General features: G+C 35.7%; 1 protein-coding gene across 4 annotated transcripts in view; it reads right to left on the bottom strand.

Moving 5' to 3' along the window:
* Positions 1-18,032, bottom strand: part of DYM (dymeclin) — a 448,453-nt gene that overhangs the window by 154,562 nt on the left and 275,859 nt on the right. For all 4 annotated transcript variants that reach the window (XM_037805588.1, XM_037805586.1, XM_037805584.1 and 1 more), the window contains one exon: positions 2,820-2,922. In XM_037805588.1, the coding sequence (XP_037661516.1) occupies positions 2,820-2,922 (103 nt within the window). The remainder of the gene's footprint in view (positions 1-2,819; positions 2,923-18,032) is intronic.

Here is an 18,032-nt window from a genome sequence, read left to right as displayed (position 1 = left end):
ACAGTATAACAAGGATAAACATTTTCTTAATAAACTCAGAAGCCTCTAGGTAGATGGAAAGTACTCTATGTACTACAGTGAGAAGAAAAACATATCCTTATTTTTAAGCACTTATTCAAACTCTTTGCTAATATAATCCATTCAATCCTGGAGTGGAAAGTTGCATCTGGGAATGCACTGTAGCATGAAGACCTTTTCATTTTCCCTTTCCATCTTTTACAAACAAGTTGTTTAAAGCATTAGAAGGACTCAAAGACCCTTAACTGTAATTTCTGGGGAAGAAAAAGGGAGGAACATATTTTATCTTCCCAGTTAATGACAATTTGCAAATCACTTATATATAGAAGTCTTTGGAGCAACAGGAATACCAACCAATAGAACAGCGAGTCATCATGAGGGAAGACCATGCTGCAGTGCTTACTTTTACTACTGTTTTCTTTAATCACCTTTCAGATCAGTGGCAGGAGGAATGATTTACAGTTATCATCACTGCTCCTGAATCAGTGATAACCACCCTCTTCAATTATCTCTGAGGAAAGGCAGCAAAATTCAAATACATAAACCCATTTGGAAAACGTTGTGATTTGCAAAATCTCAAACACACAAACGTAAAAATAAGGAGATGAATGACATATTCCAAATGGAATTTTTCCAGTATCTCTAGAAGCAGATGCTCTAAGAAATTCATTTGTGCTTGTGAAAATTTTATGCAAGAAAACTAAAAACTATGAAGAGCAGTAACATAACTCACATACATGTTACTAATTCGAACTTAGGCACTGTCTTTTTATTGACTGATACTCCCACGATAGTAAAAAAAGTATTAAGCATGACCCATTTTCTCAAAGAAATATCAATTTGATGGATCTGTGAACAGGGAGAATGCTGCTCGTGCACCCCCAGGATTATATGAATTTAATACATTTTTTTTGGAAGCAATGACACAGGAATACTAGATAAATCAAATAAGTGTATTAAAATAATAAAACATTTACAGATGAATCAAATTCAAATTCTTAATAAATTTCCCACTGCCACCCTGGCCCCAACCAAGGTTTCCAGGGAGAAATTGGAAAGAATTTTTTTCTTAAAACCAGTCATACAGTGTGATTGTGAAGACCTTGTGGATCACACCCCCTTTATCTAGTGTATGGATGAGTGGAGGAATGGGGATAAAAACTAAAGGACAAATGGGGTGGGATGGGGGGATGATTTGGGTGTTCTTTTTTCACTTTTATTTTTTATTCTTGTTCTGGTTCTTTCTGATGTAAGGAAAATGTTCAGAGATAGATTGTGGTGATGAACGCATAACTATGTTATACTGTGGACAGTGGATTGTATATCATGGATGATTGTATGGTGTGTGAATGTATTTCAATAAAACTGAATTTAATTAAAAAAAAAAGAAAAGAAAAGAAAAGAAAACCAGTCATAGTAAATGTAGAATTAAGTGTGCTGTTACACTAATTTTTTTTTTTAAAGTTCAGAATATTCAACTAGGAGGAAAATCTTAAAAGATACTTCTTTTAGAGAGAGAGAGAAGTTCTTTGGAATCATAAACTTAACACTTTAATGGGATAACAGAACATAACGCTTACGCATACATGCGCACACACACACACGCTAAACAAAAGGGAAGAAAAATAGCCCCAGTCATGTTGTGGCTGCACAGAGCTATCTTTGTTTATCAGCGACTGATATCCGGACTGGGTGCTGTTCCCACAGTCTCCTATCAGCAGAAAGATTTAGAAATGAAACAAACCACAGGAAACAAGCAAAACAACTCTCCAGCTGTCTGGTATGCATCACCACTTCAAACACAGAATTAAAAATTCTTTAATCAAGTTTCTAAGCATAAGCCCACTAAGTTGTTGTCTGGTGACTTAGAGAAGTCCTTAATAGAACTTGATGACCTTCTTCAATGATTTATGACACGATAATTTTTAGCATTCTCGGTGAGGCCATGTTCCAAAACATAAGAAATGTCACAGATAGTGACACTGCCCAAAAGGGGCTCATAATGCTTTCTCCTTCCTATTATTATATAATGCTCTCCCAGTGCTGCTTCTAGTCTACTTGATCACCTTCCTTTCTGGCAGGAAGAATGAGCGCTTCATCTTTAAAGTGGCTGAAACAAGCCACCCGGTCCTGCTGTTCTCTTCTAACCACGGCTCACTAGAGCAGGTGGCACACTACCCAGAGCGGAGCCAACTACACTCTCTTTCCCAGGAATTGAGAATTAGAACCTCAAGACTCTGCTCTGTTAGCTAAAGGCACTAAACTCAAAAGGACATGTTATGGGGGAAGGGGAAGAGTTGGGGTTGCTATTTTAGGTCCAAGTGAGCTGATGAGCAAAAAGAGAAACTTGGCCTAGAGAAAGTAGCGTAAGAATTAAACTTAAGCAGAAAGAAGCAGAGGCCAGAAACTAAATGGCCCCAGAAAGACAGAATATTCTTGAATCCATTGCCTTGTCAATTTCAGGTTCCAGGTGTACCTCCTTTCAGAGAGAAACCTTGGCACATTTCCTGTGAAACCTCTTCTTTTGTTTGGTGGAATTAGTTTGAGTGGGTTTACTGACTTAGAGAATAAGATCCCTAATTATTAACAACTGTTGGTTTGGGGTTGATTTTCTTTAACCACTTGTTAATCATCATTTGAAATTTTTTCTCTCAGTTTGAGACATGCCACTCCTTTATTTGAGAATTTCAAGGTTTCTCAGGCATCAAAAGGGCAGTCATATTTTGAGAGAGGGGTTTGTCATTCATCAATTTAACAATGAGGAGAAATCTTTTTATTAACAATGTAAGGTAGCTACTTACATAATCTGGAAGAGGAACATCATTGGAACTCAGCGAACCCCTCAAGGACTGTGTGGCTTGTTCCAGAACTTTGTTGTGTTTTTTAGACAGCAAAGAAAACAAACTGAAAAACAAGCAAAAAACTCAACTATATTAAAAGAACTAAATGCCTTCTTTTCTGTGTCTTAATTGGAAATTATATAGTTCCACAGCATGTCAATTATTCTAAAATATACTGCAAGTAACCACGATTCTGTTTTCATGCTTGTGTTAACAGCAGGATTAACAATACTATCATGTAACAAAAAATGGAGTTACGAGGATGTTTATAAATGTTCTTAAAATTTTTTTGACAGCTTAAAACATGGGAGAAATGTATAAAAGATTACTATAATGGAAAGAACTGTGGAAAGATTTTTAAAATCTGGGATATGGACTGACTTTCCAACTAATGGTATAATCTATTACAAGTCACTTGTAATAGATTGAGCTTATTGTATCTCAATTTTCTCATAAGTGTGCTGCATTAGATTATTTTTCTAGTATAAAGTATGATTTTTTATTATAGCTTTATATCCTTATTTCTAAAAAAGGAATGACTTTAAATATATGTTTACAAGATTTCTGCTTCTGCTGAGGATGAATTAACCTGATACTAGACATACCCTCCAGTTGTGAACAAAAAAACTGGACAAAACACATGAAACAACTGTTTTAAGATGTTACACACTGTCTGAAATGCAGGATTATGATCCCTAAAAGAAGGGAAATATACATGAGCCCCTGTGCTGGTTTGAATCTGTTATGTACCCCAGAAAAGGCTATATTCTTTTAATCCAATCTTGTGGAGGCAGACCTATTGTGGGTGGGATCTTTTGATTAGGTTGTTTCCATGGAGATGTGACCCCACCCATTCAAGGTGGGTCTTAATCCCCTTGCTGGCGAGTCCTCTATAAGAGGATAAAAGGCAGAGACATTTTGGAGCTCAGAGTTGCTTAGAGAGAAAATGCCCAGAGACATTTGGAGACAACCACTGGCACCAGAAGCCAAGAGAAGAAGGACCAGCAGATGTGGCCACATGTCTTCCCATGTGACAGAGGAACCCCGGATGCCATCAGCCTTTCATCTGAGGAGGTATCTACCTATTGAATCCTTAATTTGGACAGTTTCATGGCTGTGGAACTGCAATTTTGTAACTAATAAATCCCCATTGAAAAAGCCAGCCCATTTCTGGTATATTGCATTCCGGCAGTTTTAGCAAAGTGAGTTGCTGCCTAGAAAAACAGGCAAGACTTCAGCTGAGAAACATGGGACCCAAACAGTACACAGCAGTGTTGTGCTAAGATGAGAAGACAAAGACATTTATTTGGGGCTGCTACAGCAGCTAGAATTTGCAGGGCAGAATACTAGAGAGGAGTGAATTCCAGGAAAGGAGCTCCAGAAATCTGCACAAATATCTTCTTGAGTCATTGGCTAAATATTAAGCAGCACTGTGTACCGCAAGATCCCACAAAGCATGATAGTGAACAAATATGCAGGAGTTGTGAACTGAACATGATGAGACACTATAAGGAGTTTTTAAAGTCAGGACATATGTGAACACAGATAGTTTTAAAACTTCCTTTTCAGTCTGGATTTTTCTTCCCCCCTTTTCCTGACTTCCTGCAGTGGCTAGGACCTCCGGAACAATGAATAAATGTGAGATTGGACATTCTTGCCACGTTGCTGATCTTAGGGAGAAAGTATTCAGTCCTTTATGATTAGGTACGATTTTTTCATAAGATGCCTTTTATCAGATTGAAGAAGATCCCCTCTCCTCATAGTTAACTGAAAGTTTATTATTTTCATAGATGCCCTTTATCGGGTTGAGGAAGTACCCCTCTACTCCCAGTTAACTCAGTTTCTTATCATACATAGGTGTTAAATTGTGTCAAATGTTTTTTCTGCACCTAAGATGATGTTATGGGTTTCTTTTGAAGTCTACTGATATTATGAATTGTATGGAATTTAATTGACTACGGAATGGTAAACCAACCTTGCATTCCTAGGACAGATGTGACTGGTTATCTTTTATATGCTATGAGGAGGAAAACAGTAAGAATGGTGGTGGATTATCACTTGAGAATGTAGGCTATGACATTTGTAATCTTCTGTATTTATTAACTAATTTAATATACAACATGCTTAATGAAGACAGTATTACCATTATTTTCACATTACACATAAAAGAAACTAAGGCATAAAGAGGTGAATTAACTTGCCAGTGATACAACTGCTAAGTGGAAGAGCTAGAATTTGCACTGTGGAAACGTGATTCCAGACCCTAAACTCATAAGTACTTATTATCTCTTATCTGAGGAATTATTTTATTAATTATGGTAGCTATTTTTTTTTTTTTTTTCTGCCCAGCAAGCTTCACTCCACCCTCTTCTTTTAGGATTAGAACCTACTCTACTGAAAAAAGTGAGTTCATGACACAGACTATGTCAATTATACTGTGCCACTCCACAGGTCACGCACACTGATCTGTGGACATATGTTCTAAGTTGAGCCAGCTGGAAACCATCCCTGGGATTTTTCTTACTAGGAATAGTGGAAAAGACTGCTTTCCTCTCTGGTCAGAATATTAGAAAGATGTAATTCTGGAGGTGCCTATGATCATGGTTCAGCTTCCTGGAGGAAACCCATATGCAATAGGAGAGAATGAACTCATGCTTGGACCACAGCAGAGAAAGACAGACAAGAGAGAGAGAAAGAGACTGTGTGTGTGTGTGTGTCCTGGAGGTTCTGACTCTCAAGCCCCTGAAGTTCCCGCGCTTTTTCTGCGAGCTATTAGCATCCTTCAGGCAAATCTTTCCTTTTTGACACAGGTTAGCGTCAGGCGTGGCTTAGTCCACCTTGAAGTTCTTTGCTCAAATGTCATTACTTCTCTGAAGGTTACCATAATCACCCTAGTTAAAATAACAGCCCTACCCTGGCATGTTCCTTTATCCTTCCTCTGCTTTATTTTCTCCCATAATACTTACCACTTTCTAAAATACTATATAGTATTCTGATATATTTTTATTGTCTGTTTCCACCCACTAGAACAGAAGCTGGCAAACTACAACCTGCAGACTAAATCCAGCCCACCACCTGTTTGCATAAATAAAGTTTTATTGGAACACAGGCATGCCCCTTCACTCTTGTATTGTGTATGGCTGATTTTATGCTACAATGTCAGAGCTGAGTAGTTGTGACAGAGACCATGTGACATGCAAGGACTAAAATATTTATGATCCAGCCTTTTAGAGAAAAAGTTTGCCAACCTCCGAACTAGCATGAAAGCTCCATGATGGCAGGGACTTTTCAGCTCTTTGGTTCATCACTCTATTCCCAGTGCCTAAAACAATGATTGGTGCAGAAGAGGTACTTAATATCATTCACTGAATAAAATGCAAAGGAGAAATTCCCTGATTTAAAAATTTTAAAGTTTATCTAGTTTCTGATTTAAGTTAAATACCTTATATTTTTATGGCCAGAAAATTACCTCTTCTCTACCCTGTTACTACATTAGCAACAACAACAACAAACAAGCATTTTCGCCCACTTACCTAGAAATACAACGATTATTGATCAAATTCTAAACCTAGAAATTCTGAGCCAATTTTTTTATTAGAGCAGTTGTAGATTTACAGAAAAATCATGCAGAATGTACAGAGTTCCTATATATGCACCCCCTCTCCCCAATTTTCCCTATTATTAACTTTTTGATTAGTGTGGTAGCTTGCTTACAACTGACGAAACAATTTTATTATACCATTAACTATAGTATAATTATATTATAATTAACTATAGTCCACAGAGCTCACTCTTTGTATTGTACAGTTCTATGTGTTAAAAATTTTTCAGTTTGTAATTAAGTGTGAATGAATGGAATCTAGCCCAAAAGGCTTCTACCTGTTAGTAGATATTCTCCCCACTCAATCTGGAAATAGATGCTTCTCAGATTATTAGTGTACTCAAAAAAAAAAAAAAATACACTGAACTAACAATTGGTAGACCTGAATTGGAGAGTTATATCTGACACCAACTTTATTGGTCTCTATTCCCAGATTAGTCTATAGAACTCTGTGAAGCCTGGGGCTATGTCTACCTGTTTACTCATGTATCCCTTACACAGGATAAGCACTCAATAAATATTCAATTAAGTAAGTAAAGAAAGCATGTCATGTTTAAGATAAGGTTAAATTACACAAAAAATTTTCTATCATATATACATGTACTTTTTTTCTTACTTGTATTTTTCCTATCTATATTCACATACCCTTATACACAGATTTTTATGAGAAACAAAGGAGATTTTAGAGGCTACACAAACGATAACTTGAACATGTTAAGCATACTGTATTGATACATGAAAATGGACTCAGTGTCTAGTCCTAAGTACCCAAAGGCCAAGAACAATATAACAGAGAACCAGATTCTTCCACATTCTAAAGGGAACTGCTAAGACCACACACAGAAGACTGTAAAAAACTAAGTTCTGCCACATGTCCCATTACTTGACTCAAGTGTATAAAAAAGTTAAGGTGAAAGCATATAGGAGAATGGGAAATTATTCTGAAAGAGATAATGAAGGGTGGTGGTATTTACCTTACCTTCACTCATGGGTGGGAGGAGGATATTCTCCTTTACCTTAAACTAAGACAGGGGCTTTAAACGAACCATTAGAATTACTTACAAGACAAGTATCCCTTGGTGTCTAGAAGACAGAGGAGCTAGGAGCTGACTCATCATGTGAAATCTAAAGTTGAGGAACTGGCTAGGGCTGCCCCTGTCCAAGAGCGGAGTGAAGTGAAGGCACCTTTGAGAGCTACCTGTCTTTTTCTGTTGGTGGGGTGTTGATTGTTTCTCATGGACCAGATGTAGGCCCTGTCTTAGGGGACTGTCCTGGAGTCCCAAGAGGACTATCTGCAGGGGTTTTGAAGTCCCAGTAGAGGATAGACTGTTGGAAGTCTAGTGGCTAAGGGGAAATTATTAAGTGTCCAGCCTGAAGAGAGGTACTGTCTCTGTCAAAATACCTACTGGAAGATCTCTTGGACATCTGCAAATGTGCTGACAAAAAGTCCACTTTGAACAGCTATTATAACCAGACAGCACCAATGTTATATGAGAAGTGCACTCATCTATCAGACTGTGCCTTTTCTCTCTAACCCTTTTTATCCATGAACCTACTGCTGGAGAGGTCACAGACAGCAGACGTGGAAGTGGACAGGAAGGGACATGGAAAGGGAAAAGATGCTGAACAAATCTTATTCCTCTAATGCAGGCTCTCTAGCCTGAAGCAGCCTGAGCTGGGAGAGGGGAACAGAGAAGAGTTCAGAATTTTGATTGATTATTACTCTGAACTGCAGAAACTTAACAATTATTCTGGATGGAAAATTCTAACTCCTGATATGAGACATTTCCTTTGACTGAAAGGGACTAAAAAGGCTACAGATCTGCCCAAAGATTTTATCCTGGGGCAGGAGAAGAGTGAATCCAGAAACCAAGTTTAGTAGGGTATTGGCAAAAGTTGCTTCCTCATTTTATGCAATGGGTCTAGTTCATTCAATACGTAGTTAGAATATTTCATAAAAGCAAAATATTCTGAAGGACAGAAAACAAGTGACAAAAAGGGAAGAATTACCAATAATGCCAATGAGATAAAGGACTGTGATATTCTACTTTCATTCCTTTTCCCACTTCTTCAAAGCAGATCTAGACAGAATAAATGACCAACCTTTAATACTTTCCATCCAGAAAAGTGGAATGCACAAAAATAATTAAGACATATTTCTGATCCTCATTGTTAATAAGGCTTAATGAAAATTAGTCCTGTTTTCAAATAATTTCAATTTATTACTAATGGATTGAAATAATCACAACCAGTCTCCAATTACTAATAGGTATGTTTCAAAAGTTCATAAATAAATTGGGTGTTTTTGAACTCTTTTTTTCAGAAACAATGCTTTACAGTTTTTTTATTGAATAAAAATTGTAAAGCATCTGAAAAATAAGACTCATTATTGCATTTTAATGATAACTACACTGTAAGAGAGTTTCTATAGGACAAATGCAATTCAAAATTTAATTTATCTCATTAGAATATATATTCTCACGGTGGACAGGCACTTGTACGTACGAACTATTTCTGAGTATGAGTAAGTTGCTAACTAAAAACGGCATCTGCAATTGCATAAAATAAATTCTTTAGATCAGTTATTCTCCAAATATTTTTTGAAACGCGAGAAAAGGGCAAAAGGACCCAAATTTACAGTTCCCTAACCTCTTGGTTTATATAAGTTATTCATAAGACTGTACATCAAAAATTGTATGTGTATTCTTTTTTAAAATTACCTTTAAAAAGGCCAACGAAAAGTCTTATAAATGTTATGCCTATCAAATATCCCAAACAAGACTCAAACAAGCAAAAAAAAAAAAAAGTAGTATGAAAAGTAATGTGACCTGTGATTTTGCAGCTGGGAAATAGAATAGCTTATAACCATAGGGAACATGGGTAAAATAAACAGATTTTTTTTCCATGTGAGAGAGTACAATATGTAATGTTAGTGGGTTTTGTGGCAACAAGGATATCATCTATGAATTGTAAATTCTTCTTAAATTTAAACTCTTTTAGTAAGAGTCTGTCTTTGTAAATCAAAGAATTTAAAAAGGTTTAAAATGAACAAATGCTTGTCCTGATAAATTAGTAATTACATTTCCATCACTTTCAGAGCAATTCAATCCTTGCTGGTAGGTCTGAAAATATATTTATATGTAATTTCCTTTGAAATGACATAAGGTACCAATAAAATATTTTAAAGAGCAATAATAGGAGGTAGGAGAGTGGGGTTTGAGGCTTGCTCTATCAGATAATCAAACAGTAAAATGAATTAAACATTGTGTTATTGGCATAAGAACAGATAAATAAGTCAACAGAACAGATTATGATTGAGAAATGCACTCGTATCAGTGGTGAAAGCTTGAACTATTTAAAAAGTTCATTATGTTGAGTGAAGTTAGCCAGAAACAAAAGGACAGATTCTGTATGGTCTCACTAATATGAATAGACATTAATGAACAAACTTTGGGAGTTAAAAGCTGACAACACAGGCGACCAGGAGATAGAAAGTGGGCAGAGATCAGCCATTTGATGCTGAAGGACTACAGAATGTTTAGGATTGATTGCATAGATCCAGAAATAGATAGCATAATACTGTGTGATGGTAGCACAGTACTGTAAGTACACTGAACAAAGATGTCTGTGAGTAAAGCTGAAAGAGGTGGGATAGGAGAATGTATGACACCAGAGGTAAAGATAGATGATAAAGACTGGGACTGTATAACGTGGCAAAAACTGGAGTGGCCAATGACTGTTACTAAATATACAAATATAAAACTGTTTTTGCATGTGGGAAAGCAAATGAATGTCAACCATGTAGAAATTTGAAAAAGGGATGGTATTCAGGAAAAAACATAATCAAAGCAAACTGGAGTCTATGGTCAACAGTAACATTGTAATATACCTCCATTAAACGTAACAAAGGCAATACGCCAATGCTAAATGTATATGAGACGGGGATATAGGGGAGTAATATGGAAAAAAAAAAAAAAAAAAAAAGTGGTGTTGGATGATACTTAGAGAACTTGTCCAGGAGGTTAAACATCCAACTAGTGGGATTTCTATTTGGAAAAAATTAGGTAGATGCTTACCTTATTTCATACATAGAATCAAACACACACACACACAATCACATACAATGAAAATACAGGATAATTTTATATCTATATAATTTGCAGGGTAGAAAAGACCTTCCTAAGTGTGACACAAAACCCACATTTTCAGACTATTAAGGACTTTGGCTTTTCCATTGTGTGAGATGGAGAACTACAGGAGGTTTCTGAGCAAAGAAGTAACCTGTTCTGACTTATGTTTTTATTAAAAGGTCATTTCATTGTGTTGATAATGTAAGAGGAGTAAACCTGGAAGCTGGGAATCCAGTTAAATACTAGTGCTGTGGGTGATAACTGTGAAGGCAGCAGGGAGTGGCAGATTCTAGACACAATCTGAAGGTAAAGCCAATGGGAGTTGCTGCCAAATTGGATTTGGGGCATAATAGAAAAAGAAAAGTCAAGGATATTATCAAAGTTTTTAGCCTAAGCAAATGGAAGGATGGGTACACCACTTACTGAAATGAGAAAGACTGTGGGGCAAGAGTTCCAGGGAGAACATGAGGAGTTCCCTTTCAAATGTAGTTAAGTTTGGGATGCCTGTTAGTTATCCAAATGCTAGTTTCAAGTAGAGTTGGATATTTGAGTCCAGCTTCAAGAAAAGATCTAGATTCAGGTTGAAGATACATATTTGAGAAATGTCAACATACAACTAGAATTAGAAGTCATGCAATGGATGAGAAAACTTAGTGATCAGAGAAAATAAGAGAGACCAGAGAAAACTGAAACCTAAGGTAGAAGAGTTTGTATTCTAGAACTCCAGAAAGTTTGTATTCTAGAACTCCAGAAAGGCATGTGTTTTAGAAGCACCAGGTATTAGACAGTAGGGTACAGATAAGCTGAAAAGAGGCAGAATAACTGAAAAACTATATTTAAAAAATCAGACCTTCAGTTTCCCTCCCCTTTACAGGGCCTACCTTCCTCCACCCTGGCAGAATAGAGGTATTTCCCCTCAAACTATGAACCAGAGAAACTCTCGACTTAGGGACATAAAGCATAACTGAGGATGAGAGTTACTTAATGGAAACAGAGCTATTAAATAAAAGTCTAGATGCTGAACACTGAAATCCCTGGCTTCATTGCTGCCATCAGCTAAGAAAATGCCAGCAACTCGGTTTGTATAACCAGGGAAAATATTGGAAGACTACTCTAGGAGAAACTGAAAAGTGCAAGACAAAAGGTCCATAGATACTGCTACTTTAGAATTCCCCAAAGAAACAGCCCAGTTGGAGCTCCCTGAAACACACCCACCAGTCAACAAAGCCCAACCCAAGTACACAGAACTCCTGATTAGTTTTTCAGTGCCTCACTTTTAAATATGAACTCTTTGCCAAGGATTGCAATGACAAACAAAACAAGAAGAAGAAAAGAAAAGAACTTGGATAAATCAGAGGCAATGCAGGTAGCAGTAGAAAACTTCCAAAATGTTACAGTTAATAAGTTCAGTGAGAAAAGTACATATATTGCAGCTATAAAACAAGGAGGCCATATAAAAAGGAATATCAGAGAACAAAACGAGAACTCTTGGAAAATGAATATATGATAGCAGAGATGAAAAATCCAACAGAAGGACTGGTAAATAAATTTGAAGAACTTTTCAGAAAATGGAACAAGAAAGAAGTGATGGAAAATAATAAAGAAATGACAATTAGAGAACTGGTCTAGGAGGTTTAATATCCAACCAATGAGATTTTTAAAAGGAACAGAGAAAATAAAAGGGTAGAAGGAGGACATTATAAAAGAATTATTTCAAGAAAAGTTGTCAAAACTGAAAAAGATGAATTTCTGGAATGAAAAAGCCCACCAAGAATTCAGAAAATAAGTAACAAACAAACAAAAAAATCGCAAATCATAGCACATGACTGGAGTTTCAAAACACTGGATATAAAAGATGGCCCTAAAAACTGAGAGAGAGAAAAAAAGGAGGGAGGTAGGGAGGGAAGGTCATAAACAATCTGTTAAGAATTAGTATGGATGGCATTAGACACAACAGCTAAAAATCAATGAGCAATGCCTTCCAAATGAAGGGTCAAAATTACTTTAGTTCTAGAATTCTTCACCCTGCCAAACTTTTATTGTAGAATGAGGGTTAAAATGAAGACAGTTTTAGACAAATTATTCAAGAAAGTAAATATGATCATATTACACCATATGGTTCATCATCGAGTAAAATGTGGACACAACAAGGCACATATTGACTACTGGTCTAACCTAAAATGACTAAATAACTATATTGGGATGTGGGGGAAGAGGCACCATTTGAGTGTGTGCTGTGGAGGTATGTAGCTGAGGGGAGTTTAAGATGATGACTACAACTTCTAAAACACTGTTTCTGAAATACTGGTTGCTCACAAAGAATGTGTTCCTCTTTCATTCTTGACTTCTCTGCTTCCTGTGAAAAGAAGGTCACAAAGACCAATGACTGGTAAGGATAGGATTCAAGTAACCTTTGTAAAAGACAGTAAGATCACATCAGAGGTGTAGGGAAAGGCGTAGGGAGCCTTAGGAACAGATAGTGGATGGCTCAAACAAGTATGGAAAGGATCTGAGGTATATAACATCTCATTAAAATAAAAAAAATCAAAGTCTGAGGATTAGAATGAATTAATTTTATGAAATTTGTTTCTTTGTATTTGTAGAATGTAACAGAAACAGTAACTTCCTAGGCTTTCCTCCAAATTATCTAATCTTAATTATTTGTTTTTTTATAAGCTACTTCATAGTTGTTCTTAAATTGCTATATACCTATATGTATATCATGCATATATGTATTGTGAACATTTTTTTCCCTGAATGCTAACTTCATTTAAGGCCTCTACTGTAGATCTTTCTACAATGTTCCACATACAACAGGGTCTAAGATATGCTAGCTACTCATGATTTGTCTTCTTTCTTTTTCTCCTATACTTTTCTTCTTCCAATAAAAGAAACTACAAAGATGTCAATGTACTGCCTTATAAAATAGGAAATAAGAGATCTCTTTATTTTTAGACAAAAAAATCATATTTTAAGGTCCTAAAATTAAAATAAAGGAGATAGTTAGCTACATAATTATCTTTGCTAAGAAGATTGACATTTATAAAAAGAAGCAAGATTAAGGCTGAGTAAACTGTCCATTCATTCACTTAACTGTCTTAATAACCAAAACATTATTTTAAACATATAGTAACTAGCTTAAAATTCATTTCCATCGTGGATAAGTATTCTACAAAGGCATAGTAGGTAGAGTACAAAATAGGAAACCTGGGCACCGTCAGCTTGCTGACTGCTAAGTAAGGCTCATTAAAATGCAAATGTTTACTGGAGTGGCCGTACAGATTATAAAGCATGGACATAAAATGTGTCCATCAGTTTGCTGAATGCCACATGAGCCTTTAGACTCTACATTACTCAATATTTCAACACACTAAGGAAGATGCAATCACTTGTTCTTTTAAAAAACTCTAAAGTAAAAGCAAAAGTCAAAAAGATAGTATTTACAAAATCTAGTAAACAAGGTCCCCAACAAAAGCATACACCTTGAATTCCAACCCAAAACACCAATTTTATTACCATAAAAATACAGGAGGTATTTTAGCAAGAACTTGAAAATTATGGTTAGAATGCCCACTACGATCTTGATTACATTATGACTGTATAACAAGAAATTACATATAGAACCAAAAATAACCAGTCATGCACATGGCAAAGTATTAAACGGGGACAGAACAGTCTCTTAAACCAATGGTTCTGGGAGACTTGGATATCCATGTCCAAAAGAATGACAGAAGACCCCTATCTCACACCCTATAAAAAAATTAACTCAAAATGGACCAAAGACCTAATTAAAAGAGACCGAACCATAAAACTGCTAGAAGAAAATATAGGGAAGCATCTTCAAGATCTTATGGTAAGCGAAGGTTTCTTAGACTTACACCCAAAGCACAAGCAATGAAAGAAATAATAGACAAATGGGACGTCCTCACAAATGAACATTTTTGTACATCAAAGGACTCTGTCAAAAAGGTGAAAAGGCAGCCTACTCAATGGGAGAAAATATTTGGAAAGCACACATCCGATAAGGGTTTACTATCTAGAATATATAAAGAAATCCTACAACTCTACAATAAAAAGACAAATAACCCCATTAAAAATGGGCAAAAGAGTTGAATAGACATTTTTCCGAAGAGGAAATGGCCAAATGCATGTAAAAAGATGCTCAATGTCATTAGCTTTTAGAGAAATGCAAAACAAAACCATAATGAGGTATTTCACACTTCCTAGAATGGCCTCTCTTAAACAAACAGAAAACTAAAAGTGTTGGAGAGGATGAGGAGAAATACAACACTCATTCATTGCTAGTGGCAATGTTTTATAAAATGGTGCAGCCACTGTGGAAGACAGTTTGGCAGTTCCTCAAGAAGCTATGTATAGAATTACCATATGATCTGGCAATCCTACTACTAGGTATATACCCAGAAGAACTTAAAGCAGGGATTCCAACAGATATTTGCACAGTGATATCCACAGTGGCATTATTCAGTTTGGCAAAAGATGGAAGCAACCCAAGTACCCATCAACTGATGAATGGATAAACAAAATAATGGAATATTATTATGCCATAAAAAAGAATATAGTTCTGAAGTATGAGACAACATGGATGAACTTTGAAGACATTATGTTGAGTGAAATAAGCCAGACACAAAAGGCCAAATATTGCATGATTCCGCTGTTATAAACTAATTATAAACAAACTCTTAGTGTTAGAATATAGAATATAGGTTACCAGGAGACAGATTGGGGTTAGAGAATAGGGAGTTGATGCTTAACTTGTACAGAATTTCTATTTTGGCTGATGATAAAGGTATGGTAGTGGATGGTGGTGATGGTAGCACATTATTTTGAGTGTAATCAACAGCACTGAACGATACAGGTGAGTATGGTTAAAAGAGGAAACTTTAGACTGTATGTATTACTAGAATAAAAATTAAAAGATAAAACATAGGATGACGGACTACAGTTAATAGTATAAGAAAGTTCTTTCATGAATTATAATAAATATACAATACTAATACAAGGTGGTACTAATAGGGCAAAAGCCCACCCAATAGGGTGTGATATGGGAAAGATACAATTGTCAATAACGGATGATAGAACTATTTTAATAATCTTTCATCAATTGTAACAAAGGTAACTAATGACAAAAAAAAGTATAATTATTTTTTAAAAATGCTATCATCAACTGTAACTAATGTTCCACACCAGTGCAAGGTGTTCGTGGTGGGGTGGTGTATGGGAATCCTGTATTTTACGTGTGATTATTTCGTAAATTCACAACTTCTCTAATTAAAAAAACTTGATCTGTAAAAAGTTCATACACTTATTTCAAATTCCTTTCAACCTTTGTGTATTTAATTACTAATTTATGCTTGCTCTACACATTTTCAACATACATATTCCTCTATCTTCTGCTTATACACGTATCCCATTTCTTTTATGAACATAATTTCAAGGGCACAGATGTCCATTCTTCTTTTCTTTTTTCTTTCAACTTTCTGTGAGGGCTCCTTTATATACCAACGGTACCAGTGGGTAAGTCATCTCCCTACCCCCTTTTCTTTTTTAAAAAATATCTACTGAACTATTATTGGTGGATAAAATGCCCTTTGAGTTAAAATTTAGAAATACTTTTTAGATAACCCAATAAACAAAAATATATTTATAGTAACATCATAGGAAACCCACTTCTACCTGAAAAATAGCAGCAGCCCCCTTTCTTACCTCTTAATAAAAAGACAACGCAAAAGCAAAGAGAGAAAAATTTCCATGCATGAAGTGGTTATCAGTGTCCAAAGGAAAGATATGAACTTAACTCCTTGGACCTACATTCAAATTCTTATTAATTTGATTTAACATAATTCTCAACAAGCTCGGTTATTAGCCTTCTTAGCTAAAATTTCTGAATAATAAAAAACAAAAACAAAACAAAACAAACAAACAAAAACAAAGAAGAAAGAGGGCGGGGAGGAACCAAGATAGGAATATATGCAGAAGGGGAAAATTTAAGAGAGTGAGGTAACCAAAAAGAGAAAAGTGTCTTGATATCAAAGTAGAAGTAAACTCAGAATTCTATTACTGCTTAGTAGAATGATGCATGTTCATTTTGACAAACCTGAAATATCAAGAAAAAGACTCCAATATGTGCAAGGTCTTGTACTTAAAATCTCAAGAAAGTATGTAATAGCAAGATCTCTATCCAAAGTATTTTTAAACAAATGGAACATACTTTTGATATCTATAAAATATGTGGAACTCCACAATTCCTGAGAATGCTGGATAAATAACGTATAATTTAAATGAGACTTTAAGGCCTATAATATTTGAAGTTATAGTTCCCTTTCAGCTCTGGGTTAACTGCAAGTAGCAAGGTTATTATAATATCAACTAAGTATTTCTGATATGATAAAATTACAATGTTTTTAAATTTAAAAATATTTAACAATACAAAACATACACCATGGTGATGTTGATGAATAATCATGATTAAGTGTCCTTTTACAAATACGCAGCTTTTTCTTATAATTACCAGTATTTACAGAGGTATAATTCTGTCAGTAGTGGTAAAAATGTCACCCATTTTAAGGCAAAATTATAGCTAATATCAAGTTGAACATAACTGATAGGAAATAATCTCCTGTTTTAAGAACTGTGGTTAATGTTTAACCACATTAAACCCACAATTTCCTATGACCCAGATATAAATTCATGCTTTGTGCTCCCTCTACTGGCTCTACAGTTGCAGTTGATCCCATTCCTGGGAGACTTGTACAAAGTGATCCCATTATAACACAATGAAAGGAACTGGTACGTTATATTTGGGATCTTAAAGATGTACTACAGCTCCCTCATTTGAGTGCTGAGGGAAACTAGAAAGGTGACTCACTTGACCTTGGACAAAGAGTGCTGCCAGAGCAATTTTGGTCTTTTAATTCCCGATCCAGTGCTCCTTCCATTCCATAATGATCTCAGTGTCTTCATGCACAAGGCTATTTTTTAACTACATTTTTCTAAATATAGTTATCTAAAAATCTAAAGCCTGATATCATTGGGTCACACACAGATTTTTCACTGTACTGTAATTACTGCTGATAAGCAGATTTGACCAATCAATATTCATGGCAGACATAATGGACTCAGAGTGTGCGTGTTTCTAATTTTCTTGGCCAGTGCCCAATTCCAGTAACCTATTATAAAGGGTCCTAACATAATGCGTACTTAAATTTCTCCTATTGTGATTCTACAATTTGTTACAAATCACAATTTTTGGCTTGGAAGTCACCACACAGTAAGTCAAGTAATGTCTTTGGTCAGTAAAAATGGTAGAATCATTTTTGTTGTTGTTGAGGAGGAGGAGGAAGAGGATGACGATGAAGATGCTCTATAGAGTGTCTATCACCACCAAGCATGGGGTTAGGGCTTTACAGGGGTCATCTGTAAGAC

This window comes from Choloepus didactylus, chromosome 16 (genome assembly GCF_015220235.1).
Source record: "Choloepus didactylus isolate mChoDid1 chromosome 16, mChoDid1.pri, whole genome shotgun sequence".
Taxonomy (NCBI): domain Eukaryota; kingdom Metazoa; phylum Chordata; class Mammalia; order Pilosa; family Megalonychidae; genus Choloepus; species Choloepus didactylus.
The sequence above is the reverse complement of the archived record's forward strand: the minus strand, read 5'-3'. Positions and strand labels throughout refer to the sequence as shown.